This window comes from Elgaria multicarinata, chromosome 11, assembly GCF_023053635.1.
Source record: "Elgaria multicarinata webbii isolate HBS135686 ecotype San Diego chromosome 11, rElgMul1.1.pri, whole genome shotgun sequence".
NCBI classification, from domain to species: Eukaryota; Metazoa; Chordata; class Lepidosauria; order Squamata; family Anguidae; genus Elgaria; species Elgaria multicarinata.
In genome coordinates, this window is record NC_086181.1 from 23,757,720 (window position 1) to 23,776,264 (window position 18,545).

The following is an 18,545-nucleotide window of genomic DNA, read 5'->3' on the forward strand; positions in this document are numbered from 1 at the left end:
TTGTCTGCTGTGGCACCCTGGCTGTGGAATGAACTCCTAAGGAGGTTCGCTTGGCACCTACACTATATTCTTTTAGATGCCAGGTGAAGACCTTTTTATTCTCTCAGTATTTTAACAGTCTATAAATTAATTTTAACTTGGCTGTTTTAAATTTGTATTTTAAATTTTTATTTCTGCGCTGCTGCTGATTTTATCTTGGTTGTGTTGTTATATTGTATTTTTTTATCATGTTTTTATACTGTGGTTTTATACTTTGAACGGTTTTAATTTTTGTGAACCGCCCAGAGAGCTTTGGCTATTGGGTGGTATAAAAATGCAATAAATAAATAAATAACCATTGGCCAGGCTGCAGGGGCTTCTAGGAGACGAAAGCCAAAACATCTGGAGATCTACTTTCTGCCCATCCCTGGCCTACCTTCTTGCCCACCTTAAGGGGACAAAACACAATTAATTCACCATGCCCGAATACAACATACCAAGGTATTTGACAACATGCATGGTTTTACAAATGCAGGCAGGCAACAAAACCTCAGGGTGTCTCTTGTCAACTTCACTCCCACCCCCAGTGAGCTGCATTCAGCTTGGTGAGTTTCCAGTTATGTAGGCCTCTAGGGTGACCAGATGTAACTGAAGTCAGGGCCTCAAAACCTTTCGCAGATACAGTGGAGGGAATATTGGCCGCGCAGGGGTGAGGAAAACTGCATTTGCTGAATTCCCACTTCTTGTAAAGCAGGGGTGAGCAACTGGTGTCCATCCAGCCATTTTGGCCATCCACCCTTGCCAGCATAGCCAATAGTGGGGTGGGTGGGGGGAGTTGTAGGATAAAAGATCTGGAAGGCCACACATCCCTTGCCCCCTGTTGCCACGTGTGGCAGTTTGGGCATGGTGCTGAAGACAGGCCAGGTGGGAGTGAGTACAGCAGTGACGTGAGAGGCCAGTGGTGGCCACTGGGTGCCGGCACTCCCCTGCCCCTTTAACTGGGATTTCAATGGCAAGCCAAGCAAGCAAGCAGCAGCAACATAGGCAGTGGAAGGGGCAGCAACTGCAGTGCCATCCATTTTAAGGCAGCTCAGACAAAGCAGGGTGGAAGGGGGAGCTTTTAAGATAATTGGTCAAGACGTTGATGAGGTAACAGGCTATTGTTTATGTGCACTGAAAGAAGAGAAAAGAGTTGAGAAATCCTGGATTCGGGAGTCCGGAGGCGAGCCAAGTTTGGAAAGGGAGAAAAGATTAAAGGCAGCATTCTTTGGAAGGGGAGAGAAAGAGGGAGAGCAGAAGCAGTGGAAGGGGCTATATCAAGGTTTTAGAATTAGTTAAAACTGCTGTTGATGAGCTGGGCTACTTAACCCTGCTGGAAGGGTGAGAAGGACACACTTTGAATTACAAAACAAAAGGTGGGCTCTGACGGTTTTTCCTTAAGTAAAAGCTTCTATAATACCTCCCCCACCCCACCCCTGCTTTTGGGAGAAAGTCTGACATAAATTTACAAAAGGCCTCTCCCCATTTTTGAGGCCTGCCCAGCTGTGACTACCTCCTTGGAAAGTTTGTTTAACCTCAGCTGGCATTCAGGCAGCAGGTGAAAGTGGTGCAAGTCCAGTGTACTTTTGGCATGAGTGATAATCAATCCTATTTCTCCCTCCTTCCTTTTGATGCTTTACACAGGCTGCTATTATGTAACTGAAGTCTAGTCTAATCTTTATGTTGCCTTAACATAAACACAATCCTGCGTTGCGTTTTATTTTATCCCTTTGTGGTTGTATTGCTTCTATGTTGACTCTTGATTGTTAGCTGCTTTGGAGGGGGGTCCCATACGTAGTCGGAAAGGAAGGGTGGAAATATGGTAATAAAGCAAACAAGGGGAACAGCAACAACATTTTGTGGTTATATTCTCACATCACCACCATCAACAGGAATTGCTCCTGTTCATGACTGCAAATAAGGCGTTTCACTCCCATCCCCACCTTTTCTATTTTTCTTTTCCAACTGGCATTCAACATTCTATGGGTACTGAACACATTCAGTCCTCATTAAGCTTTTTTTGCCCTTTTGGGGGTGTTGCTGTTGTTTTTAAGAGGAAAAAAAATGCATCTGCAAACCTCAAAGTTCCCCAAGAATGCTAACTCTCATTTTGGGTCCATTTTTGTTGGCACCCAAACTCACTTCACTATTAGAGGGAGTGATAAATAAAACTAAGATTGTGTAACCCACCAAGCAGAAGTTAGAATCCTAACTCCTGGTAAGGGTTATAAGCCCAAGGACCTATTCAGATGTCACATTAAGCCATGATAGTTAAGCATTTTTGAGCTAACTATGGTGGCTATATGATGGATGCAATGGCTGCCAAGAATGTTGGGATGTGTGGTTAAACCACGCAGAGAATTGCCAGGTACCTACTGGGGGGGATGGGACACGAGGTGTGTCCCCAGTTGTGTCCCCAGTTGTGTGACAGCTAGGGTGACCATATGAAAAGGAGGACAGGGCTCCTGTATCTTTAATAGTTGTATTGAAAAGGGAATTTCAGCAGGGGTCATTTGTATATATGGAGAACCTGGTGAAATTTCTTCATCACCACAGTTAAAGCTGCAGGTGCCCTGCCCTCTTTTAAATCTGGTCACAGTATAACTGCAGTACAGCTCCAGTAGCTTTAACTGTTGTGATGAAGAGTGAATTTCACCCTCTTCAATTGACACCTGCTGAAATTCCCTTTTCAATACAATTGTTAAAGATACAGGATCCCTGTCCTCCTTTTCATATGGTCACCCTAGTGACAGCCCCCCAGCTGGTGGTTTGCCTACCCTTCCCCATAGTTACCATAACCTAGGGTGACCATATGAAAAGGAGGACAGGGCTCCTGTATCTTTAACAGTTGTACTGAAAAGGGAATTTCAGCAGGTGTCATTTGTATACATAGAGAACCTGGTGAAATTTTCTCTTCATCACAACAGTTAAAGCTGCAGGTGCCCTGCCCTCTTTTAAATCTGGTCACTCTAGTATAGCTCCTGCACCTTTAACTGTTGTGGCGAAGAGGGAATTTCACCAGGTTCTCCATATATACAAATGACACCTGCTGAAATTCCCTTTACTATGCAACTGTTAAAGATACAGGAGCCCTGTCCTCCTTTTCATATGGTCACCCTAACCCTAACCACCACCACCCTCCTTGTACCACTGTTTCTAGTTCTGGGGTGGAATGGAATGTGAATGTAGTAGGGTCAAGATCTGACAGGCATTTGGTTACAGAGCCTCTTATAGCGCTGGGTAGCTTTCGATAAGCCTATTTTCTCACAGCCTTAGTTCCTCATCTGGGAAATGGGCACAGGAATTACTTACTTTGTATGAGGGCAGGCTGATGCATTAAGACTTTTGCAAGCAGGAAGCGTGGCAATTATATGCCACTTCAAGTATGCAAAAGCATGTTTCTTTTTTTACAGCTGTTGTGTCATCTAGCCTCACTATAACCCTGTAATTAAATATTCCTATTTTACCAGTTGGGAAAGAGAAGCCAGGAGAGGGTACCTTGCCTAAGACCAAGCAACAAGGTCATGACTAAGCAGCTAGAGTTGCTTCCCTTTTAGCTGTATGACGGGTGGTTATCCCAACAGGTGCAGCTTTGCTTAACATAGTGCTGCAACAGAATTGTCAACTGACCAGGCAACCAGCCTGGGCTATTATTATTATTATTATTATTATTATTATTATTATTATTATTATTATTTATATAGCACCATCAATGTACATGGTGCTGTACAGAGTAAAACAGCTACTCCTAGACTTTTAAAAACAGCTTGATTTACAGGAATTGGATGGTGAAGCTTTTCCCAGCAGACAGAAAAGCATGATCACTTGCTAATTTCTTTGGCTTTTAGGCACAGGAGCAGGGTTGTTTGTAACATTTGGCAACCTCAAGGCACAACAATGGCAGAAGCTCCAGCTGCAGATGTCCTGTATATCATGCAGCTATTTAAGTTCATAGAGTGGAGGAAAGAAAGATGGAAACTTTAATTCAAACCTAGTTCTGTTTTCTCGTGTCCTCCTCACCCCCACTGCTACTCCACTTCACTGGCCAATAGGCTAATGGGCAGATAACAAATAAGAGCAGTGTACAGATTGCTACTGCTGAGAAAGGTACATGCTACAAATCAAAGTCAATGAACAAGGAACAGGCTGGGCTCAGAGCCAGGATTCCTGGGGAGAGTTTGTCACTTCTTCTTTTTTTGTTTTGTTTTTATTTGCTTGGCAGGGCTCTTAAGTGTTCAACAATTACATAATGGAGAGATTTGGAGAAAGGCATGTCCCTCAGTGGCAAAGCATATGCACTGCATGTTAAAGTCCCCTTGAATCTCCAGGGAAGGCTGGGGAAGATCCTTGTCTGAAACTCTGGAGAGCTGCTGAGCTAGGTGGATCAAAGGTCTGACTCAGTATATGGTTCGTTTCTATGTTTTAGTTGAACAGATGCAGTTTTTCAGCACAGAGATAAGGGGCTTGTCTTGATGAAGGGTTTGCCCCAGTTTGGATTCGGAGTGGCGGCAGGTCATCTACGTGACGCAGCTGCCATTGCGAAGCCATCCAGGGGCAAACCCCAGAAGCGCCGCTTTAAAAAAAGTGGGTCAGTTACCCCAACGTTTTCCTTTCAGCAAGGTGCAGACGCGCATTTGCCATCTGTCACCTTGCCTCGGAGCTGCTTCCGAGGCGTGTCTGAGCAGACGGCGAATCCTGATTGGTCACCATCTGCCCAGATGGGGGAGGGGGCGGGCCAGTGAGCTGAATGGCTGCTGCTCTTCTCTGGCACAGGGAGAAGCCCCCCCCCCCAAAAAAGGTTAGAAAAAGAAATGAAGAGGGAGATGCCAGGAGGCGCAATGGGGTGCCTGTGCCTCCTCCAAAGCAAACAAAAACAAACCCGGATGCGAGGAGGTGTGGGTGACCTGCGCATGGATGCTCCTCCTCACCTTCAAACCCCCACACTTGTGCTCCTTCGCATGTGGATGATGTGAAGGAGCGTGAGTGTGGGCGTTTGGGGGCTCATGGCACTGATGCACCGCCATCAAGATGAGCCCCTAGTAGTTACCAGAGAAGCTGTGCTGTCTGAACGTGTGCCTATTACCCAGCTGTAAAAGGCACAGGAGCCCTAGCAGAAAAAAGGTGGCAACCCAAGACATGACCCCTGTGCATACTCTCTACTCCTCAAATAGTTCCTATGGAAACACTGCATGGGTTCACACAATACGCGTTAACCCATGCTCAACCACTCAACATGCGAACCCACGGTTCAACAAACAACCCACACTCAATCACTGTGTGTGTGTTGTTTGTTGAGCTGTGGGTTAGCGTGTTTTCTCATCCCAGGTCATTTTCTGCAGGGTGGCTCGTTAATCATGCAGTGTAGCTTATTTTTCCTCGGACAAGCCATCTTGAGAACCCATGATTGTGGTTGGGTCGTTCAGGGTGGTTAACAAGCCACACTGCATTCTTAACAAACTACCCTGTAGAAAATGGTCTAGATTCAGACAACACACTAACCCACGGTACAAAAAACAATCCACTGTTTAACAACAACCCACATTCAACCACTGAGTGTAGGTTAGTGTGTTGTGTGAACAGCCCCATTCTTTAGACTTCACTCTTCTCTCACAGGCAGGGAGAGAAGCATTGGGTGCCGTTTGTTTTTCATGAGGGGAACACTTTGCCATAGCAGCTCTCTGACTGACAGTGATCCGACAGGGACAGTTTTCTCCTACACTGAAGCTCCAAGCTGGAGGAAAGGTGCCCTTGTAAGAGTTCTGCTCATGCCTCTCAAGAAATCAGGCAGCCGTCATAGGAGTTGGATCTATATATCCGCTGCTTGACCAGTTATGGAGGAAGAAGGGAGAGAAAAAAGGTCACTGAGAACTTCTTTCTATTTGTTTTTTTCTGTGTTTGGGGATTTTTGCAAATTTGGGGGCATCAATTCTGTCCCCATCAACAAGATGCAAAGGATGCAGTGAGGGACGACAATGACATTACCTGGCCGTGCTCCTGCAGAAGTTTGGCTGTTATCAATTCAGCATCCTAGAACACAGAGAAAGAAAGGAGGGCAGGGAAGACAGACAGAGTGCAAGAAGGTAGGAAGTAAGTGAGGAAGAAGAAAAAACAGAGTTACGGGGAATGGGGGGAGGGGAGAGCAGAGTGCGCAGAGAGTCTCCCTGCCACTAGTTGAGGCTCTTAAGACTGGAATGGGATACAAGCAAACATTAAATGAAGTGGATTTACCAGAAGGCTAACTACACTTTAAAACTGGGGCACAGTTATGCAAGGGTTTACCTGCTCCTTTCCATGGTTCCAGCTGAGTGGTGTGTTTCTCAACTGGAAGCAGGGAGGGATGGTCAGAAGGTGCCATTGAGAAAGGAAACCCTTGGCCCATACTCCTGCTTTGTGAAGGAGGCCAAACATTTAAACCATGGGTAGGCAACCTGATGTCTTCCAGAGGTGTTGGACTACAACTACCATAAACCTCAGCCACCATTGCCAATAATCAGGGATTATTGGAGCTGTAGTCCAAAACAACTGAAGGGTGCCGTGCAGCCTACTTCTGGGTAGGAGCCACACTACTGCTTTATAGTGATACTGAAGTGCACTGACAACTGTCGGGGCCCATGACACCTCTACACCAAGCAGGATAGAGCACTATGAAAGCGGTATGAAAGCGTTACATGGTATGTTGTCATGGGCCCCAACAGTTGTCAGTGCACTTCAATATCATTATAAAGCAATAGTGTGGCTCTTGCCTTTTATATACCGCTTTCATAGTGGAATATCCTGCTTAGTGTAGATGAGCCCCTGATTTAGGCTACAAAACCCACCCATAGTTGTCCCTACAAACTGTGTCAATTGGTAAGAATAACTGAACAAAGAGCCCATTTGCACCAGAGGTTTCCCCCCAGCTACATATCCCAGGTCAACCTAGGAACATCTGTTAATGTCTTCCCCACTTAGCCCAGATGACACCGTAGATTATAGATCTGTTGCTGGGAAGTGAGTAGTACCTCAGTAAGAAATATGAACGGCCCTGCATTTTTTCTCTCTCAAAGGCTAAGCTACCTTGGTATAGAATACACACTTAAGAGGGCCAATTCTTCCACCCTTCTCCCTGGACAGGCTGTGCAACAACCAGAAATTCACCAGGAGAATTTCTTTCCCCGTCACTGCATCTGCAGTGTCATACAGGTGGCAAACAGCCCAGGAGCACAGACAGAAGAAAAGGAAGAAAAGAGCTGATAATTCTAGATGGGGGACCTTTGCAGATGGCACATAAAAAACAAGGGTTAGATTTATATCTAAATAAACTGTCTGCAGCTGATTATTAAAAATATTGAACTATCACTCCAGTCAGGTCAAACACTGTGTAGTATCATGTTTATGGATTTACAGAGCAGCTTCAAAAGATTACAATAGGCTAGTCACGTTTTGACCTAAATCTTCCTCAGCGACATTACCAGTAACTATTGGATGTGCAGTATTTTCACTGTTGAAAATATTCAAAGCAGGGCAAGTCTCCTTGTTATTTATTTATTGCACTTCTATTCTCCCATTCAGATGGAGAGCTCATGGCCACGTACAAAGGATTCTTAGCTAGCTATCTAGGCAGGGACCAACTTTGACACCATGTGCCTTCAGAGGATGTACCCAGTCAACCAGTTTATATAGATGTGTTGTTTAATCATTTGTATGGAATTTAAAATCTCCTCTGCCTATAGAGCCTTTCTACAAGATGCAGTTATTATGCACTCATGATTCCACACTTATGGTAGTTTGTGGGTGCTTTACACAACATCGTTATCCTCCAGGGCCTCTCCCATGCTTTGCAATCATTTCAGCACGTTTTTTTCTAATGAAGAGTCTGGTATATCCTACATGGAGGTATGAAGCCCTCTGTATTTTCACAATTCTGCTATACCATGCTGCCACCTAGTGGTTGGGTAATGGAGCATATAGAAAGGCAGAAAAAGAAATTCCTCAGGAAAAAACCAAAACACCACATGTGTAAAGGGGGCGATTTTAATCCTGCAAAAAAGCCAGACGCAGAACCCTCGGTAAAGTGGCGGGTTAAAAGCCTCATGTAGAAAAGCCCATAGTGAGGAGAGGGGCTTACACCATCATTCGCAGTTAGATCTCTTCAAACACAAATTGTCAGTACTGGGTCCAGGTTTTCATGAGTTCCTTGGCAAGGCCGGCCCTATCATTAGGCAGAGTGAAAACCAAAGCAGCCAGTATTTCAGAGAGGTAACAAATTGCTATGTGGGCTTTTTTCTTTCTTTTATACTGTAGAGCAGGGTTCCAGAATCTCAGGCCTGAGGGCCAAAGCTTCCCCTGCCACAGGGTCCCAATTTGGCCCTACCAGGTTTCCTAGATGCCACGCCCCTTTCCCTGTTCCCACCCACTTTTCCCCCCATCCTGACAGGTTGAAATTCCTCTCTGAAGATTTATTTACTGGAGTAGGAGCTTTAAGCTAAGCTAAGTTACTACTTTTGGTACTTTGGCCCTGACAACTTTTTACTTTGCTCCCACCCACCACTGGACTGCAGCCCTGTAAGAGCCTCTCCGAAATTAAATTCAGCCTTAAGGCTGAAAGAGGTTTTGTATCCCAACTGTAGAGTAACTCCAGGGCCCCCAATCTGGCTTTAACCTCCCCGCCCCCTGTGCTATGGCCCTGATCCAGAGCAGGTCGACCATGCCTGCAGTTTACATTGCAAAATAGTGACTCATCTTGTCATTCACCTGTGGTGGCAAAATGTCTTGGGGCTAGCCCTGGGCCTTTGGCACATAGGTTGACCAAATGCAAAGGAAGACAGGTCTCATGCATCTTTTATAGTTGTGTAGGAGAAGGAGTTTCAGCAGGTTTGGCTCGTCATGCAAGTCTCACCTGCTGTCATTTCCTCTTCTACACACCTACAAAAGATGTAGGAGGCCTGTCCTTGTTTGCATCTGATCACCCTAAGGGCAAGATGTTCTCAGTTGGGTCCACCTGCTCCTTGCCACTGTCTCAGCCGCCTACTTGCTTGCCCTTTCTTGCTCTGAGCCGGCTCTGTACAACCACCCACAGGAAGAGCAACAGGCAAGTATTTCCCCTCGCTCTTGTCATTCCCCGCATCCTCAGGGAGGGCAAGTGAACAGGCAGCTACAGCAAAAAAAAAGTGGAACAGCAGCAGCAGGAACCTGAAGGGCCAGAAGGTTCCAAGGAGGGGCATCAGAAGGCCCCCTGCTGGGGTGCGGGCCCTGGCACATGCCTGATGATGCCAACCCCTGGCGCTGGCTCAAGAAGGGTCACCAGTTTTCCCAGTGCATTATGTAGCTGTGCCTTGGACGACAGCATGCTGTGCACATGTTAGCAGGTGACTGTGTTTAGCTCCATGCTGTGAAAAGCATTGCTGCTGATTTCTGCACATCCCAATGGCTGTTAAAGGCACAAGAGCAGGCTGAGCTGAGCTTTTTCTTAGCCAGTCAGCAACCATTGCTCCAAGCATCTTCTGATGCTGCAGCGCGGAATCTACGACCATCATTATTAATACAGCATTTGATGTGAGTCAAGTGATCTCATGGCACTTCAGTTATTAGCGATGAACTACATTTAGATATAAATCTAACTCATTATCTGTTGTGTGCTTACCGGCTGGGAGGTTAGATAAGAGTTGGTGCATTTTTGCCCCTTCCCCAGTAGAGCAGCTGTTCCATCTCAGTCCTGCAGGACTTTTAAAGAGACAGGCGTCGCCTCTGGGTGGAAATCTGGAAACTCCACAGCTCTGGCCTACAGTGTTGGTGGCTTGACAAAGGTTGCCCTTTTAAGCTATGGGGATGAGGGTCACAGATTAATGGTAGAGTGTTCTATGCAGGAGATCCCACGCTCAGTCCCAGGCACCTGCAGCTTGAAAGGATCCAGTGTCAGTGAGAGGAGAGAACTCTGCCTGAAACACTGGCAAGCCACTAAGTGGGTGATACTGGACTACATGCAACAACTTGGCAGCTTTGTATGCATCTACTGTGCGACCCTGGCTCAGATGGAAAAAGAGCAAGGAGGAAAACAGGTGAGACTGGACAACTCAAGGGACACTGGTGAGAGGGGGGAAGAGTGGTGGCAGGGAAGGGAGGAAAAGACAGGGAAAACACGCCCTTTTGCTAACCTTGCCCGGATCAGGTGCTCCTGGGGCTCGCAGAAGCGGCTTCTCCTCCGTGATCTGTACTTCCTGGAGCTCCGTCATGGCACCTGGAGCAAAAGACGTAGACATCAAACAGCACATCAGTTTGGGAGTTCCATATGTATCGGATAGACCGCTGATTAGGTGAGGAGCCTGTCACAAATCTACTTCCTGGCTCTCCAAAAAGATATATCTTTGAGCTGGCTGACACGTGCACATTCGACTGCACCGCCAAGTGATGACTGTGGATGTGGATGAGCCATCCTGGAGATAACAGCAGCAGATGGAACGTGCATGTCCACCCAGTGTCAGGTCAACTCTAACGCAAGATGGCATGTGGTACTACAGTTAGCTGCCAGCCATTAAGTGATGAGAATGTCAAGGAATGTACGTGTGAACCTAGCCTTCATTTAACAAAGAAACAGACACTGTTGTCCATCAAGAGTGTTCTTTCACACACAAGACCTGAAAATGCCTACAGGCCTCTTGTGCTCTGTTTGTTGCCCAGTGTGAAGATAGGGCAGAAAGTGGAGCAGATTTTATGTTACATCAACTGCTCATTTGAACACCTCTTAATTTACAGATGTAGGAAATACAAAAGCAACTGGCTGGGTTCACATTCTAACCCATGGTGGGTGGCAAGCTATGCTGGGTAGGTGGTTATGCAAGCAGCCTACTGTGCTCCTGTCAGACGACCAGGCATAGAATCCCCCTCCTCCTGTAGTCCGCCCGCCCAGCAGAGAAGGTCTCCCAGCTTTCTTTGCAGTGGGACTAGAGATTGTGTGAGAGGAGCAGAATGGTGGCAGCATTTTTGACCACTCTTGCCAAGCAGTTCTGTAGGCAATCTCCGTAACCCCCGCTACATAACAGACAACATGCTTATTCACCATAGGCAAAATAACCCTTGCTGCAGACCATGGGTTCTCAGGATGGCTTATTTGGGCAAAATAACCCAACGTGGGTGGAGGAAAACCTCCCCACAGACAGCACGCTAACCTATCTTGGATTGTTCAGGAAAATAAACCATCATGGGTTCACGTGTTTAATTGTGATTAATTGTGAAAATAGACAAAATCTGTAACCCACTACTCCAGTTGAAAATTCATCACCTTTTTCAATGTGCTTTTCAAACTTTATGATGGTCACCCCTCAGAACAACCCTGACGCGATGAACAGTAATACTTTCATTTTACTATCACAAAAGCAGCCTAATGATAAGGCGTAATCATGTCAACAAAGGGAGGTCATAACAAGAGCTGTAAAAATAGATCTAACACGCTGTTGTTTTGTGGGTTTGTTCAGCCTTTAGTGCATTTGCTGGTGTGTCTGATTATTTTGTGTCATTGAGCTGGATCCAGATTTAGGCACGCTTAGAGCAGACCCACTGAAATCAATGGGGCAAGTAAGTCATGGCTGTCAAGAGTCCCATTGATTTCAGTGGGTCTTCTTGAGACATGACTAAGGCCATAGCTAGACCTAAGGTTTATCCCTGGATCGTCCAGGGGTCAAACCTGTTCATCTAGGTGACACACAGGGGATCCAGTGCTCAGGCAGGGGCGAACCCTGGATAATCCCAGGATAAACCTTAGGTCTAGCTGTGGTCCCAATTTGGATCCAACCTGCAGTGTTATTGTTTGATATGTGATGGATCTGGTGTTGATTTATGTGGTTGTTTTTGGTTTGATGGCCCGTGGCTGGTCCAATAAAGATAATAATTTCCCATTTTACAGATGGAGGAATTGAGACAGAGAGTGACGAGGCCAAGGTTGCTCAGTGGCTCAATGGCAAAGGTGACACAGTAAACCCAGGCCTCCTGAATCCAAATCCTCTGTTTATATAACCAAGTGTGATGTCCTATAAATGGCCACTCCCTAGCCAGAGGCAGCCTGATAGCAAAACACCCCAAGTGTTTACTTCATCTGAAGGGCTCCAATAAACAATGGAGAGGTGTATTCCAACTCTCATATGGGGCATGGCCATGTGTGCTCTAGAAATTGCACCCCATCATTCTCTGCCACATTTCAAGGCTTCACCTCCCGGATTGTACAATGCAACTGGCTTGCAGCGGCAACAGAATGTCTTGGGGCAGCTCTAAAGGTGGTATTGCAGAGCCAGCCTTGTTCATTCCTGCTGGGAGTGCAAGAGATGATCAAGCACTACAGCAGTTAACAGCAACTGCTGTGACATGTGGAAGAGAGTGCAGGATGCAGCCTATCTATAACAGTGATGTCATATGCTCTGTGGCTGGATTCCACCCACACCCACAAACAAAATTCTGAACCGAGGGAACCACATTTCATACCAAATACAGCTGGATCCTGTGATCTATAAATGCATGCACAAAATCCATGCCTATATTGCATAATTTCTTGTTTTTACCTCTTTTTTTTAGTAGCCATTTGGCAGGACAAACAGGAAACAAATCCAAGGCCTGTATGGGAAACCCCATCCATAGCCCCAACCTTAGTTCTCCCGAAACCTATGCCCCCTAACCCCAATTTCCCCCATACCCTTTCCTGGCAGGTATGTTCAGTGGCTAGAAAAATGATGTAGATGTAGAAAGTTCTCCCCACGCAGGGTGGAGAAATACCAGCAATTTAAATTAATCAATTAAAATTAAAAATAGCAATCTAAAAACGGTTATACTGGGGTTTAGAAGATAACTAAGTAACTTGGTTTAAAATGAAATCTGAACTGAATACAAATCAGCATGTTCATGTTTATACTTATAGTATCTTAAAACTGAATCATTTTTCAAATAGGTTGAGTTAAAGCAGGGTGGGTGGGTGGGCAACCTATGGCCCATGAGATGTTTTGGCTAACACTTCCTCGCCATTGGCTATGCTGGGTAGGGCAGATGGGAATTGTAGGCCAAAACATCTGAATAGCCACATACCCTTCAATCCTGAGTTAAAGGTTGCTCTTCTTCGTGAAAATGAACTATGGGGGAAACATCTGAGTTTTGTGGTTAAGTATTATGATACAATGAGTCATTTGTATCATGTGTATTGCTGTGGGCTTCCTACTGGACCCAGAGATTAGCAAGTTTCTGCAGGCACTAGGATGCCACCTTGCCAGGATCTCCATGGAGACCATATGGGTGATCCTGGCCTCCTATTTTATGCCCTCCAACAATCGAAGCTCTTCAATGTGCTCAATACTAAAATTATGAATATTTATGAATCTGCTAACCAAACAGCATGAACAGTTATTTTCCACCTCATGCAGAAAACACGGTTTTGCCTAGTGTCTACCAGCCTATGCTTATGGGAAACTCTGAACAATTATAGCTCTATCCATGTTCACGTGGAAGTAAATCCTACTTTGTTCAGTAGGAGTTATTGCCAAATAAAAGTGCATTGCACTGCATCCTTAACTTTCAAGCGGCTTGCTTAGTATCCTCGTACATATACAGAGACCAAGATAAATTATACCTATTTCCTGACAGATATAATTCTGCAGTATACGTGGACAAATGACCACACATTTTAGATTAATGCTCTTAGCTTATATAAAGGCTCGGTTAAGTTACAAATCAGTGGTTTGGATCTAGACTAAGTTAATTGAACTCAGCTGCCACTGAAACCAATGGGACAAGTTAGTCATGACTTAAGTCCCATAAGTTTAAACGGATACCAACTAACAGACAGCATACCCCTATACAACTCTACTCAGAAGTAAGTCCCATTTAGTTCAGTGGATGCTATTCCCTAGCACATGTGTTTAGCCTAACGTAGGAACACACTCCACTGGAAAAGACGGTCCCTGAGATGCCTATGGAAGTTCTAACTGGAGTGTTGGAACGGTGACAGCTCATTCACATGCGGGGATCATCAGTTGATGTTGCAGTTGTCTAGTAAGGAACAGGCCTCAGCTTAACCCACCTCATAGTCCTGTTGTGAGTATATAAAGCCAGGAATTGTGAAGCCCTTTGTACAATCCCAGAACACCGAGTAATAAACTGCGTTGAGTTAAGGGGCGTGTCTCGATATACTCTGCCAACATCCACATATTCTGATTTGCCTTTGAGTTTGAAAAATAGAACGGATTTTCCCTCCTTCCCCAGGGCATCCTAAGAAATGAGAGATGTGCGTGCGCACACACACACACACACACACACACACACCAAACAATAGTTGCAAAGACCTGGAAACCAAGAATACTTGCACTATAGAACTGTCCTTTCCTGTACCAGGTGGGAAGATTTGTTTTAACTAGGGAGATGTAAGCCTAAGAGCAAAAGTGTGGGGTCTTGGTCTAACAGGGGCAACATCTCCCCTATTCCTCACTCCCTGTTAGATAACTGTGAGAACACTTACATGCCCTATCATGCCACTGAGGGATTTCTGGATTGGTATTGTTCAAAAATGAGTGGAGCGAGGGGAGAGGTGGATGATTAAACATCCCTTCCCCCTTTCACTCGTACCAACTAGGGCACTTCACCCTGCCTGGCTGCAAGCCCTCCCTCTTCTTCCCATGACTTGGTGCCTCACCATCACTGGCATAGGGCCTGGCTCCCTAGAGTCCCGTAAGTGCAGGCATCTCCCCCTTTTCCCAGGCTCCCTGCCTGCCTCTCTCTCTCTCTCTCTCTCTCTCTCCCCCCCCCAGGTGCTGTGGCTGGTTTCCACTCTGGGCCCCATCCAAGGATCCCCCTCCTAGGCCATAAATAGCTGTTTTGATCACTGTGATATGGGCAGCGATCCAGTTCCCCGGGAGCTCCTTGCCACTCTGGGGCCCTTTGCAGGGCCTGCAAGGAACAGGCATCCAGAAGATTATTCCTCCAGCCACCAGCAAATGAGCGACTGTATATACAACAGACAGATACTCACTGCAGGAACTACACTGAGAAGGCAGAAGCTGAACCTCTGTCCCTGGTTCTAAAGCGCAAAAGAAAAGGGTTTACAGAACTAGCGTTGGAGGGACTTGGGACCCGCACCCTCAAAATATACGAGCAACCTCATTTCTGAGAAAGGAGGTGATCGCTGGCAGAGCACAATGAAGTCTTTTCTTTGGGCTCCCAGTGCTGGAAATTCTGGGCTCCTTGCCTCATTTTCTTCTCTACCATTTTTCTTCTTCTTCTCAAGTTTGGCAGGGCTCCAGTGTCTTCGCCAGCTGAATAGTAAGCCAAAATCCAACAGGTGCAGTTTGCCTGGCAAAGACCTGCTCAGCTAAAAAGAAGTGCCACCTGTTGAATGTTGGCCTGCTGCACAACTGTTAAAAACAGAGAGAGCCCTGCCAGGAATAAGGTTTCCATCTGCTAAGCCAAGGCAGCATGGAATATAACTTATGACATTGTAGGTTCTCTCCAGATGTGTTGGACTACATCTCCTAGCATCCCCCAGCCAGCCATGTAGTCCAACACATATGGAGGGCATGAAGTCAGGGGAGGCCACCTTAGAGCACCCCACACACCTAACTGCTTTCACAGTCAGTCTTGGGAACGAAAAAGAGCACCTCTGAGGATGTCCAGAGTTGATTTTTCTATTCTCCTACTACACCCCACATCTGCAAATACCAGGTTTGAGTCCTAGCAGCACCCGTTTTAATTAAGCATCCTCCAAGGTGTGAGCCCCCAGGTTGTACGCAGCCTACCATGTGCTTGTCAACCACACACCCTGCCCATTTTTGTGATCCTGGGCTAGTAGCCAAACCAGGTTTTGTGAGTCTACAATGGGCCAGCCGGTGGGTGACGTTCAGCTTACTGGGTTAGGAGGCCCGCATGATACATATAACATGATACATATAACATGCCCTGAACCTGACATACATGTGCTCCAGTTTTAAAGCAAAAACTTCTAACCGCAATAATAAGTTGAGTTATGCAACACATGGATGTGTGTGTGTAGTAACATGCATCGTTCCTGCCAAAGCCTTCCTTCTGCGCTTGCCCCAAACAACCCAATTATTACAAGAACTTCTGGCTTTGAAGGTATGCAAATGAACCACAAGAATCCTGAGACCCTGCCCTTCATGGTTTAGGGTAAAGTGGTTCATAGGCCAGAGTGCTCTGCTGTCAGTCACAACTGGGGGCCAGGTCTCTGTGTGTATGGGGAGAGCACCCCATATTTTCAGTTGTGTCCCTAACCATACGGCTGTGGGTCTGTCTTATGGGGTCTGGAAGTCAATCCACATAACGTGACCACCAGGGAACTTGGGCCAGAGAGCTTCAAGGTACCTGCAGGTTCCAACCCAGGAAGTGAGTCTGTGCCAAGATTCCCTGGCACCTACAGAAGAAAGAGGAGCTGGTGAGAAACATTGGCGCACACCTGCAGCTGAGACCACGTGAAGCCTCCTTCACCAGAAAGGCTCCTGGAACATGGAGAAAAACTATCATTCTCCTGGCTCCAAGAACTGGTCAACTTTCTATCTCTTGCTGGGGCTGGCTGTGACCCTAGGAATAGGCTGATATTACCTTCCCAGAACCAGGAACCAAAAATTCCAGGAGTCCAAACCTTGGACTTCACTCCCTGTGGGTTTTTCTCGCCTCTAGCCAAGCCAGGAGCCCCAGTGTTCCCAATGTAGCATTCCTCCAGGACTCCTCTTTGTAACTCCGCATCTAGGACAGGATCCAGATTCCCCCTGCCTCTCTTCCCCATTTCTCTCCCAGAAAAAGCAAAACAAAACCCCAACTTTATGCCTTTTATCACCCTGTTCCCCTTCCAAAGAACAGAAGGACCCCCAAATTCACCTGCTCTAACCTGGAAAAACCTCCCCCACTTTCCAACATCTCCCAGAGAACTCAGGAGTCCTGGCTCGGTTATTCACTGCTCTCTAACTGACTGCCCTTGCAGAAAAAACCTCAGAGTTCGTGACAGCTATGCCAGTATGGTTCCTTGGACTCTATCTCCCTCCTCTCTTAGCGAACCCAGGAGTCCTTTCTCCCAGAACTAACCTCTCGGAGCCCACTCTTCTTCGAAATAACTTTGGCATTCTGCTCCTCCCCCAAATACACCTCACGCCTGGAAGTCTAGCCGTGACTTCTAGACCAACCCACTTGCTTTTACCCACTAGGACTTACTGGTTTCCTAGAAGTGGGACCAGCACCCAGCAGTATTTGGTGTATATACACACGTATATTAACCTCTTCTCCCCTACAAGGCACTCCCTGCCTAGAGAACCTAAGATACACAGCTTTGCAGATTCCCAACCTCTTTCGTTGCAACCCGCTTAATCCTTTCCCCCCTCTCTAGCAGAAGGCAACCCCCCCTCCCTGCTCCAACCTGACAGACCCTACTCTTGCATCCAGAAGGACCCCCCCACCTTCCGCCCCTCTTCTCCCCACACGCCCAAGCAATCTGGCCCTTCCCGGGCTGGGGGTGGGAGGGTGTCTCCCATCCGGAGTGTTTTTCCATTTGACATTTGAGTCTGTTGATTATGTCAATTGCAAAGCGAATCGAGGAAGCAGGCAGGAAATCAAATCAAACCAGCTCATGGCGCGGGGGGGGGGGGGTTGGAGGAGGAGGGGGAGGCCCCGTCTGTATAGACATTTAAAAATATATATACTAATACCAATACCACCAGCAGCAGCACCAATAACAAAAGATCGTTTTGATTTGGGGACCCGGGGGGGGGGGGCACTATGCCGATGAAAAGCACCCGATCTGAGTAAAGGGAGGAAAAGGGGGTATTCTGCAATTAGGAGCATTTAATCCTCTATAAACTTGACAACATCTGGCCACAGATATCTCCTCCCTCCCTTTCGGGGTGCTTGGGAGGCATCAGGGGAGACCCAGAGGAACAAGGAGGAGGTGTGGAGACAGAAAAAGAACAGCCCCGCGCTTTGCAAACTGGCAGTCCCTCTCCCCCCTCCAATATCTCCCCCCCCCCTTGTTTTGGTACCCACTGTCCGTGCGTCTGTCTGTCTCTCTCGTCTGTGGCGGCCTCGCTGCCCGCGCTCTGTCGCTCCGTCTGTCTTTCCACCTTCACTTGCCTTTGACTCTCTGACTGCAAACACCACCTCCCCCCACCCCCAGGGAGAGACCCCTCCCCCCAGATCCCCTCCCCCCAGCTCCGCCTCTGCCAATCCTGATTGCCAACAAGGAAGGGAAAGGGGGAGGGGGAGGAGCGGGGGAGGGACCGGCAACCATCTTTCCCCAGATCCTGGTAACAAAGGGGTTCCCTACAAAGGCGGAGAAAGACACCCGCGAAATGCCCTAAGCCCCCAGCCAATTTCGCTTCGGTTCGATCACAAAATACTTTTCCTTTTCTTGTACGTGCAAATGCAAAACGTTGCTAAACAATATAGGGAGCGAAGACCCTGCGCCCCCTGCAGGGCAAAAGTCCCCCCGAATTTTTCCCTGCGATAGCCAGCTTAGGGGGGCGTTTCCGAAGCAAGCCAACAACAAAACAAAACCAGTCGTAGTTAATCCGGAATTAAAA

At 46.9% G+C, this 18,545-nt stretch overlaps 1 protein-coding gene across 3 annotated transcripts in view; it reads right to left on the reverse strand.

The window, feature by feature from the left end:
* Nucleotides 1-18,121, reverse strand: part of NDRG2 (NDRG family member 2) — a 43,937-nt gene extending 25,816 nt beyond the window's left edge. The window contains exons 1-3 of one of the 3 annotated variants that reach the window (XM_063137593.1): nucleotides 18,010-18,121; nucleotides 10,152-10,234; nucleotides 6,001-6,045 (exon numbers count right to left, since the gene is read on the reverse strand). In XM_063137593.1, coding sequence (XP_062993663.1) covers nucleotides 6,001-6,045; nucleotides 10,152-10,229 — 123 coding nt within the window. In that variant the 5' untranslated portion in view covers nucleotides 10,230-10,234; nucleotides 18,010-18,121. Of the gene's footprint in view, nucleotides 1-6,000; nucleotides 6,046-10,151; nucleotides 10,235-18,005 lie in introns of all 3 variants that reach the window. The other 2 variants (XM_063137594.1, XM_063137595.1) reach the window with 2 other exon arrangements.
* Between the last annotated feature and the right edge of the window lie 424 nt (nucleotides 18,122-18,545).